Source organism: Leptopilina boulardi, unplaced genomic scaffold (genome assembly GCF_019393585.1).
Source record: "Leptopilina boulardi isolate dan_hultmark-lab unplaced genomic scaffold, ZJU_Lbou_2.1 LbouV2_393, whole genome shotgun sequence".
NCBI lineage: Eukaryota > Metazoa > Arthropoda > Insecta > Hymenoptera > Figitidae > Leptopilina > Leptopilina boulardi.
Window position 1 is genome coordinate 1,178,627 of NW_026137966.1, and position 12,239 is coordinate 1,190,865.

At 27.3% G+C, this 12,239-nt stretch overlaps 1 protein-coding gene across 5 annotated transcripts in view; it reads right to left on the minus strand.

Annotated features, from left to right (window-relative positions):
* Nucleotides 1–981: 981 nt before the first annotated feature.
* LOC127288736 (protein expanded) overlaps nucleotides 982–12,239 on the minus strand; it is a 373,302-nt gene continuing 362,044 nt past the window's right edge. For all 5 annotated transcript variants that reach the window (XM_051316373.1, XM_051316370.1, XM_051316372.1 and 2 more), the window contains one exon: nucleotides 982–4,484. In XM_051316373.1, the coding sequence (XP_051172330.1) occupies nucleotides 4,017–4,484 (468 nt within the window). In that variant the 3' untranslated portion in view covers nucleotides 982–4,016. The remainder of the gene's footprint in view (nucleotides 4,485–12,239) is intronic.

Below are 12,239 nucleotides of genomic sequence, written 5' to 3' on the forward strand. Positions count from 1 at the left end.
TATAAATTGTATATATAAATTATATATACAAGAAATTGAATTTTCGAATAAATTTATTTAGTTTTGAGTTACTGAACGCGATTTAAAATTTTTTTCATTTTAATAGTCTTTATGACTATTTTTTTGGTCAATTAAAGTAAAATATAAATTCTCTAATAGTAGGGGAGAGTGCTTTGTGGAGAGTCGTGCTCTACCTTAATTTTCTTATTATAAAAATTAATATGACAAATTTCACCTATTGTCATATTCTTTTCTCGTTAAGAACTAACTTTTTAAGTGGTACCCGTCATCTTTGGAAGCATTTTCCGTGCCTTTACAGATAGTAAGTTAAAAATTTTTTCTAAAAGTTTTTTTGTCTCTTTATGTTTAAGTCATTTCCACTAATTTTTTCAAACTGAATCACAATGTTCAATGCATAAAAATTAGCTGTCATTAATAACTTTTCAACATACAAAAAACACAACATTCAAAACAACAATATTTTGAAAATGTAGAAAATGGGGAGTTGTGCCTCGCATCATATTTAACAGTTTTTAATTATAATACGCACTCTCTATTTTTATTTCACATTATTTATGAATAATTAGAATGTTTTGTGTAATTTAAATATTGTTCTTTAGTGAAATGTGACTTTTTACATCTGTATTCACTGTAAATGAAATTAATTACCTAGTTTAATTCAATTATTTTTTAAATAATTTAATTTTATCTACATTATCTAAAATTAATTTTTTATTATCTTATCTGTTTTGATTCAAAAACAAAACGCGGAGCACAATTCTCCACTCTCACCTAAAGTTTTAAAAAAATCGACCTAATACGTGATTTTGATTGTACTTAAAATTAATTCAATAGGTGATACAGAAACGTTTTTCCAAGATTTGGAAAGAGCATGTGTCAAAAGTATTTATAAATTTTTAAGACCACCGTGAGTTATGAATATGAGATAGAGAAATATCAAATAAAAAGCGAATTAAGTAATTAATTATAAAAAAGAAGTTTATTACTATTCATGAGGTGGTGCGTGGAACATGTATGAATTTTCTTACTACGGCAAGATCTAAGGATCCTAGGTAGTAACTTCGCATAAAATATTATTTACAAATATGAATCATAATCTGCTATTAATGCCTATTGATAAGTAACATAATATAAATTAATACTAACTAAATTAATTAAACTACATTACTCAATACGTTGTATGGATACAAACTACAATAAAAGCACGTGTTATTTAAAAATTTTAATAAAAAGAGTCAATCTTTTTGATTCCTTTTTAATACCCATAACTGTAGTAAAACATCGATATTTATTACAATGTTAGATTCTACAAGAAGGTACATATCACACTGAAAGATTAAAACCTTAGTCTTTCACCCTTATATCTTTTCTTTAATATAATTTACACACAATTTTTTAACCACATAGACGTAATAGTAGAAGTACGTTATGTCAAAAGACACTATCAACATTTTTCAAATTTTTAAAAAAAGTAAGCAGTAATAAGCGTATAAATTATCTAGGATTCATACAAAAAAATTTAATATTTTCCTTTGAATACAAAAATCCCTTTTTAGTCTCAAAAGGCACTAGCAAGGGACCATTCATTAATTACGTAAGGACGATTTTGTCTAATTTTGAACCCCCCTACCCCCATGTAAGAATACATAAGATTTTTCGAACCTCCCTCTTCCCCTTATACGTAAGTTTTTAACAATATTAATATAATTTAAAAATTATTATAAACAATACAAATGGAAAATACTTGGCAAAATCTTACGTAAGAATAGCTTCTACCCCATCACCTCCCGACATAAGACCATATAGAGATTTTATAAACCCCCCCTCACCCTAAGAACCCTTACGTAATTAATGAATGGCCCCCAATCATATAGCAGAAGTTAAATGCAATCAATAAATAAAAATGAACATGAATAGTTGAAACGAAACGGGTGAACTTATAATTTCTTAAATATATTTTCTTCTCTTATTAAAAGTAAGAGTCGTTGAAATAAATATATTACGTTCAAAACATTTCTGACAAAAAATGTTTTAAATTTTTTACATGAAAAAATATTAACCTTTTTAAGTTCAAAGCAACACCTAAGCTTACAAATAGCAGGTAAAGCAATCGTTGCACAAGGCAAATTTATATCATTTCGCACCTAATATTTTACAAATTGGATGTTCATTAATCATCGCAATGCAAAGAAAAAATTATTTAAATTAAATTCTGTCAATAATTGTGTAAAAAAAAGGACTTCCAAAGTTTATTGAAGGGCGAGGAATTCACAAATTTTCAAAACAATAGCGCGTTAGTGCAAAAAAATACTTTGATGAAATTAAGTTCCGATCCATTGCTGTGCCATTGATTTGAAAATGTATAAATTCATCCCTTTTAACTAATCCAGCAACCACTACTTTCAGAGTAGTCATTGGAATCATCGAAGCCTTTTACTCGATGCACGATAAGCTAATTTACTACATTTGATTCATTTCTTTACAAAGATAAATGGATGCTCAAATATAGATAGTTCGTTACGAAACTATTTATTAATAATTAATTCAAATTTAGAATGATTAAATATCTTAAGATACTAAATTTGAGTATCTAAGATATTCTTCCTTAATTGACTCGCTAAAGATTTCAAACTTGAATATCCATTCTTCTCCGTGTTCTAATTAAAACCGATAAAAAGTTTCGTGTAAATTCAGTTTAAACACAAAAAACAATTCTTGTGTCAGATTTAACAGAGAAACAGAATATATTTTCTTCTAGAATAAGTAAGAAGTTAAAAAGGTATATTTTATACCCTTTTAATTTATCTTTACAATATTACTTTTATCTAAATTATACTATTTACGATGAATTCATTTTGAAACGAAATTGAGCAAAATTCGATGATAAATGATGCGGAATACAGCTAAATAGACATTTTGCGGTAAGTAAACTTCAGTATCATACAATGAAGATCAATATGATTTTTATGGTATAAACTTTCTTTAATAACCAAAATACTTTTTATCAGCTTTTGCAACTTAAAATGTCTATTTTCCACTCGTCCAGAAAAGTTTAATACTTTACGTAAAAAACAGTAGTACAAAATGGCACTCTGAGTAGAAGAAACACGGTCGACGATCTATAAAAAACGAACTATTTTCATTGTCGATGAATTTTAATTGTTTTCATAAATAAAATAAAGGATTCAAGAACGTTTATCCACGAAAATGCAGACCTCCAGAAAAAAATGGTTAATTAACATTTATATATAAAGTAATATTATGAATTGTACTTTCTGAAAGAAGAAATATTAATTTTTAAGAACAAAATTTAAAACCTAAAAAATTTATTTTTATTTTCCGTCACATCGCTTCTACAGAATTTTTTAAAAATGATTCTATTTCAATATAATATGGCTTATTTTGTTCAGCAAATAATTCTCTACAACTTCACCGTGGAGATTTACAAATTTGGAAAATATGTCTGTTTGTTTAAAAGAAAAATTTAGATTTTTTTGAACAAATATTTTCGAAACTGTTTGCTTTTTTGAAAATCCCTACCGTGAATTTGTAGAGAATCATTTTCTAAACAATATAAACCATATTACATTAAAATCGAAAATTTTTTAAAAAATTTTGTAGAAGCGATGTGACAGAAATTTTATATCCTATGCTAATTGTATAAACAAATTAATTTTTTTTTTGAAAATTGATATTTCTTCTTTCAGAAAGTACAATTAATAATAATATTATTTTGAATTTATTATTACAATTAATAATATTATTTTAATTATTTAAATGTTAATTAACTATTTTTTCTGGAGGTCTGCATTTATGTGGATAAACGTCTTTCAACATGTTGTACTTTAAATTGATGTGTTTGAGAATATAATATTAAAAATAATCTTGAACATATTGACTGTACTGAAAAGAATAATATTCGTCTAGATACAAAATACTTCATAACGGAATGTATTTTTTAAAAGCTGAGTTTCGTTTAGTAAAACATTTTTAAATCACGAGTAGGAAGTTCTCGTAAAATCTTTTTTAGCTGCAGAGGCAGTAGATGTAGTGTTTCCCTTAAAAGCGTTACTCTTCACCTGTAGATGCTTCTGTGCAATCGTCGATAATTTTCTGGGTGGTTTTGTTAGTTGTGTACTCGAAGATCCACTCGTAGAATATTTGCTTTTGCTAGGCAATGCTCCGTTAATACTTCTCGTTATCGAAGTCGATGAAGTTGCTTCACTGGCATGCTTAGGCAAGACGAAGGCTTTTGTTTGTTTAAGTAAATACCTGTCATTGCACAAAGCAGATATTAAAGGCAAATCAAGATGCCTACTTTTCTCACGAAGAGTACGTATATCTAACATTCCATCGTCTTTATTTTCTTCGCGATCATCGCCTGTCATTATTCGAGACGCTTTCTTTGGCGTTGCGGAAACCGATGTTGAAGTGTCCGGGAGCGGTTGACATTTTTCAAGATTCTGTGACAAAAATTATTTAATATTTTAATTTCAATTAATATCTATTTTACATTGTTCACATTAATATTGATGACACTGGCAAACGGGATGTCTGAATTAAATTTAAATGACAAGTTTTACTGGATCAATTTTTTTTCTTGCATTTATTTTGGAAGTGTTTAAAATAATTTTTAGCAAAATCCTGCAAAGACCGCCATTTTTTTAAAAATAAAAATTTATTCAAATGTGTTAGAATTTTAACTTAATACAGAGATTTAATGTACAAAGACTGGATAGAGATATTATTGGCTTTATTTGACAACGGGTAAACGAGGACTGGCTTCAAATTACCTGAGTACAGACTTTAGGACCTTCGTTCGGGGATGTACATGAAGTGGGGAGGTCATAAATGGACCCTTAAAACATTTCCTGAGTTTCACTATTTTTAAATTGAAAATGAATATATTGCAAATATAGTTGTAGTTCCAACAAAAAGCTTCGAAATAGTGCCTATATTTTATTATAATAAAAACCATCAATCCTACAAAAGTTCATATTTTTAATTTTTTATCGATAGTCTATTTAATTACGGAAAGTTTGAGCCCAGTAAAGCACGATCGGATGAAAAATGAAAATTTTACATTAGATTTAGTGATCAAAACAATTTTTTCATTTTTAGTAACCTCTCAAGTGATTTCGATCTAAATCCTTTTAGTATTAAAAAATCAATTTCTTTAATGAAAATTTAAGTATTTTTCATTACTATTATTATTTTAGCTGCAAATCTCAGTGGAAACGGTTTTTCATTTTTATTTCGGGGGTAAAATTCCTGTAGCGTATACTAATTGTAAGTGAAAAAAAGTTGATCGGATGAGGGAGGGGGTTGAATTTTTTTGAAAAATTTAAACAGTGAATTTTTGAAGATGTGTTACTTTTAAACAGAAATATGAAAATAAATTTGACCTTTTTTTGAAAGCTTTTATCCTGCTCTTTCGAATGGTGTAAAAAAATTTTCAAAAAATTCAAAATTTGATCCTTTCTTTGAAAATCAAAAATTTTTTTGACTTTTTTTAAGTTCGGTCTTTTTTTTGTTAATTTTTTTTTTAATGTTAAAAATGTGTATTTTTACCACAAAAAATATTGAGATGTCCTTTTTTGTTATTTTCGAGATATTAATTAATTTTTGTTAAAGAAAATGAAATATTTTACAAATAAATAAAGTTATTGAAAATTTTGAAGCTACCAATTGAAAGCTGACGTAATTCCGCATCCTACGAACTTTATACGAACTATTTTAAATTAGAGGATTTTTTATAAGCAATTTGCAATGTTAGCCATTTGTATATTTGCAATCCACTAATCCAAAGCACTTTATATAGGGCTCGTTGGATGTTATTACGAAAACTTTATTTGTTTATAAAATATATCATTTTTTATTAACACTAATTAATTAATTAATAAATATCTCGAAGACAACAAAAAAGGACATTTCCATATTTTCTGTGTTGAAAGTATAAGTTTTAAACTTTCTAAGAAAATTTGAAAAATAAATAAAGACCGATTTTGAAAAAATGTCAAAATTTTTTTTAATTTTTAAAAAATAGGGTAAAATTTTAAATATTTGAAATTTTTTTTCATTAATGAATACAGCACAAAAAAACCTTTAGAAAACATATATGTTAAAATTGTTTTTATTTACTTATATAATATTTACAAATTTCAGTTAATTAATTAATTATTTAAGTTAATAAAAAATGTTATAATTGATAAACAAATACAGTTATCGTAAGTCTAACGTTACTAAATGAAAGTTGACATAATTCCACATCTAACGAGCCCTATATGAAGTGCTTTAGATTAGTGGATTGTAAATAAAAAACAATTGGCTAACATTGCAATTGTTTATAAAAAATTCGCTAATTCAAAATAGTTCATATAGGACTCGTTGGATGCGGAATTACGTCAGCTTTCAATTGGTAGACCCAAAATGTCAATAACTTTATTTATTTGTGAAATATGTATTTCATTTTTTATTAGTAATAATATTAATTAATTAATTAATATCTCGAAAATATCAAAAAAGGACATCTCAATATTTTTTGTGGTGAAAATACACATTTTTATCTTTCAAAAAAAAAATAAAAAGGACAGAAATTTAAAAAAAATTCGAAAAAAAGTTTAATTTTCAAAAAAGGACCAAATTTTGAATTTTTTGAAATTTTTTTAACACCATTCGAAAGAGCAGGAAAAAACCTTTCGAAAACATATAGGACAAATTTTTTTCTTCTTTCTGTTTAAAAGTTACACGTCTTCAAAAATTCACTGTTTAAATTTTTCAAAAAAATTCAACCCCCTCCCTCTCCTTCAGTTTTTGAAAAAACCTTACAATACTTCGTGGTTAAAGTACTCACCCCTAGGGCTAAACTATGTGCAAATTACAGCCCTATCCGATCAACTTTTTTTTCACTTACAATTAGTATACGCTACAGGAATTTTACTCCCGAAATAAAAATGAAAAACCGTATTCACTGAGATTTGCAGCTAAAATAATAATATTAATGAAAAATACTTAAATTTTCATTAAAGAAATTGATTTTTTAATACTAAAAGGATTTAGATCGTAATCACTTGAGAGGTTACTAAAAATGAAAAAATTGTTTTGATCACTAAATCTAATGTAAAATTTTCATTTTTCATCCGATCGTGCTTTACTTGGGCTCAAACTTTCCGTAATTAAATAGACTATCGATAAAAAATTGAAAATCTTAACTTTTTTTATTGTTTGGATTAAAAAAAATTATAAAAATTAGACAAGTATATAAAAATTATCAAAATTTGCATGATATTTAAACTTTGATCAACTATAAATCTGTCAATTATTATCGTTGTCTTTATGTTTTTTTATTTAATATCGACCGAGTGATAAAGTCATTTTACTTATTTATATAAAATATTTCGGAAGGGAATATCCTTACTTAATCATTAATTTTTATTTTGTTCCAGATTTACTTTTGCAACCTGTCTCAGACTCGTTGCGCTCGCCCTCGTCTACCACTCGTGCTGTAAACGCCAACGTTAACAATGGCTGCTTTTGGACCCTTGTTGCTTAAGGGGGGCGCCTACTTTATCGGGTCAAAAAAATCGATTTTTTAAAAGTTGTCTTAACTGAAAGTACAACTATCAGAGAATATGCTCTTAAAATATTACGTCAAAATACAAAGTATTTTTCGAGTTACAGCTTGTAGAACGCAATAAAGCGCGTGGCCTGGCGCGCGACTCCACTCGCGGTCTCTAATACTTTTCATAATTTGTTGCGCTTATCTACTATTACACCTACCATTAAAATTACCATTTATCAGTAAAATGTCGTCTTATCCAAGATCTACCCATAAAAAAATAGTCGTTCATCGAGGCCTGTGACTGCTGTAAGTTTTTAATAAACAGTTTTTCAATCTTTAAACTCGTTTTTCTCAAAACATTGTTTTTGTAGTTTGCGTACACGATAGACAAAAATCTATTCAACCGATTAAGGTCTACCTGGGCTTGTTTTAAAGATAAAAAGTGTCTCTTCTGTATGAACTAAATTTGTTTTTGATAGAGTTAAATTTAGTGCTTTCTTTTATAGAAAAAATGAGATTTTTTTTGGCGAAAATTAAATTTTTTTTAAAAAAGTCATGTAAAAATGTCAGTTTTTACTTTCTATTGAAATCTTTTAATTCATACAGAAGGCAATAATGGATATTTAAAGAAAAAATTTTGTTTTTTTGTTTTAGATAAGAATTGTGGACCCTAGGTTGTACGCAATGGGAAAATTTCAGCAGCGAGGCGTTATATATATGGCGTTTATTTTATTATTAAATTCTATTTTCATTTAATCAAAAAATTATATTTCAAAGATTTAAATATATAAGAAAACATACACTAAATCTCGCATCGATTTATTTAAATGTGTTTGAGAAAAAAATTCCTGAAATGTACGCAGTTTTTTACCTTCTAAAGTAGGCGCCCCCCTTAATATACTATTTTTAACAATTTTCGATAATTTATTAATTTTTTTACACTATACCTAATTTACACTTTTTAAGGAACAGGAGAGTCTATTATATTGATCAAGAATAACTGAGTAGCATCCCAGATAACACACTAGTACGACGTACTAGACGTACTGGTACTGTACCAGCCATGTACCTTCGCACGGTACCAGGTACTGTACTAGTCCTGCGTACCGATATGCAATATCGGTAGAATACGAGTACTATACGAGTACGACGTACTGAAAACTTCTGTGACTTATTGTTAGTATAATAAACTGTTATTGAACTGGTACAATACTTATATGCTGTACAATATAAAAAATTATATACCGCCTCTCTCTTTTTCTACAATAGTATTTTAATTATTTTAATTTATTATTGAAAGGAAAATCTGTGGGAGAACTAATAATAATAATAATTCATTTTTATTTATTTATTTTTAATCAATAATTTTTTTTATTTTTATGATATATATGTATTTGCATATATTATATAAAATATGTAACTTGTATTCTCACTTATCTTAAAATATCCGGTGTTTTATATTAACAGGGCTTGAATCGACTTTAGGGCTCAAAAAAGTCGCTTTGGTCGCATAAATTCACAAAAAAGTCGAAAAAATTCGCATAAAATTTTAGAAAAAATCAAAAAAAGAGGCATGAAATTGTAAAAAAAGGGCAAAATGTTAATGTGGTATTATTAGAATTGATTGTTACATATAACAAAATGTTTTTATGAAAATTATTTTTTGCAACACTAACCTCTAAAGTTAAATTTTACCCACCGAAAAGTGTGTGTAAAGAAGCTCTTTTTCAAACGGTGTGTAAAGTGATTCACTTTACGCACTGAAATATTACTTTACGCACTGAAATTTACTTTACGCACCGAAATTTCTCTCACATAATATAAGGATTGTTTTATACCATACAAAACCACAAAATTAAAAAACGAACTTTACTTTTAAATTTATACACTCCTGCTTAATGATATTTTTCCTGATCTTCGATTGGTTTATTTAATTCTATACAATCGAAATTATTCTAATAGAGAGTTGGAATTCTTCATAATAGGTACTTAACTTTAGAGGTGGGTGTTGCAAAAAATGTTGTACGATACACGTGCGTAAATGTAATTATACTCGTGTGATTTGCATCACTCGGCTTCGCCTCGTGCTGCAAACGTCACACTCGTATAATCACTCACCTTACGCACTTGTATCATAAATAACTATTTTTTATATTACCTTTTGAAAAAACAAATGTACAGTGGGGCCCAATAATTTTTGCCCACCCTACAGCAATGATAGGCATTGCAAAAAGTTTTGGTTTTTATTTTCTGTTCAAATTAAAAAAAGTCAAGGGCTTATTTTAAAGCTAATGTGTATATTCTACTTTTACATTATAGAAAATAAATTTTTTAAAATCATTTTTTTATTGCTTCATTCATAATTGTTAAGGCAAAGTTAAATTTTTCAACTTTTTTTTGTCTTTTTAAAAGTAATATATTTTTTTTGAATCACCACATTTTAACTTTATAATACCTTTCCCTTGAAAGGTAATTCATAAAAGTCGGAAAATCCATGGAAAACTCGTGGAACTTGCATACATTCGGCTCGAATAGTCAGAAAAGGTTTAGGGTAGAACAAGGCTAACTGAGATTAGTTCCAAATTATGTTTATGGTCTATGACTGACAGCTACAAGTTTTCCTGGCACTTGGAAAAGTTGGAAAACCTAAGGAAATCTCGTGGAAATTGCACACATTGTACAATTAGTTTTGGAACTAATCTCTAGAATACATTATGCTCTGTCCTAAACGGTTTTTGACTATTTAAGCCGAATGTATGCAATTTCCACGAATTTTCCACAGATTCTCCTACTTTTCTGTGAATAAAAAACCTGCATCAGTCAACTATAGACAAAAAATACTTTTGAAGTGAATTTGATTTACTTCTCTGATTTAAAAAAAACTGTCAATACATTTTTCTTGAATTTTCTGAGATTTTCACATACTTTCCTGATGAAATTTGAGAAACAAGTGGATATGATTGTGAATCTAAAAATGTTTTAAAATTAATTTTAGTTAGAATTGCTCTACCCTAAAATATTTATGACTACTTAAGCATAATTTGTGCAATTTTTACGAGTAAAAAAAAATTTAATTTCTTTTAAATAGTGTAAAGATAGAAGATGTTTGCTTTAAAATAATCCGTTGTTTAATTTTGCAAACTTAAATAGAAAATGGAATACAAAACTTTTTGTTGTAGGGTGGGTAAAAATTTTATAAATTTATAAATACCAACTAAAAACGCTTTTTTCGAGGAAATAATAATTTTAATTAATTTTAATAAATTTTTAAGGAACCTTCAATTTAATTTCAAGAGAAATTATTTTTATTTTAATTATAATAACAATAACAATAACAACTTCTATTTAAATTGAATTTAAAAAAATGCTAATTAATTATTATAATAACAATAATTTTATTTAGAAACAAAGAATTTTTTGTTTTGCGATAAAGTCGAAAAGTCGCACTATCCGAGCCCTGATATTATTCTAATTACTTAACTTTATCAAATATTAATTGATTATTTGTTTACATTTAAACATTATTTCAAAAGAATTTTAAACTTCATGTTTAAAAAAAATAAAAGAAAAGATTTTGATGTTTTTCAATCAAAGAACACCATGGCACAAAGCGTCATGTCAAAGTAAAACAACATAAATCTTATAAAGATCGATAATTTAATATAAATTTAAACATGGATATTCAAGATAGGTACAGAAGCACAAGTTACAAACATTGAAACTTTTTTGCTGCATCATAAACCACTTTTTTCACCAACATTTATTGCACAGTTTTCAGTGACGCGTTCATATTTGACAATTGTCAAGAATGTGAGGTTGGGTTGGTATTACCAGCAAAGATTCCCAGTACGACGTACCACACGGTGCTCTAGAAGCGAAGATAGGTTTCACAAAACTGCGGATAAAAACGGATTGTGTAGCATGTTTTCTACATATTCATAGGTTAAAAATCCATTCGAAATAAAGTTCTACCTGTTCCCGTTTTGGTGAAATACATGAAAAACGTTTTTTAATTTGATAAAGAATAAAATTCTTTTCATTTCATAAAGTAGGAACTTCTCACAGGATAAATTTTTTTGTAATTAGATGGTTGCCACTCAGGAAAAAAAGCTTACTAAATGCACCTTTTAGTGAATCAGACATTTTGAGAATGTGGATTCATTATTAACGTTTTCAATCGGAATGTAACATTTTGAAAATTTTGAATCAGATCGAAAAATCTCAGGTTTTTGTTGTCATATTCAGCACAAAATTTAATAATTTTTAATAAACGAGCTTTGTAAATAAATTTTACGCTGGAGAGTTAGATTTGCTTAATGCTTTTAAAATTGAAAAGATACATATCACTGCCTCTCAACTTACAGGTAATGAGGAAGACAAGTTTGAAAAATGTAAATGATTTGAATCGGAGTCAATATAAGATTTCCTTTTAAGAATGCGGATTCAACTCAGCTTCCGACCGATTCAAAAATATTGAATAGGTTTTATTTCCTGGGCATGTCAATCTCACTGATAAATAATGTGTTGACAGTTTGTTTAGTTAAATGAGAATTGTATTTCTGCAGAATAATTGTATTAATAATTGTTTAATATTACAAAGTATATATTTTTTGCAGACCTAAATCGAAGGTTTGAAACTTATAAGTTTAAGAAGAAA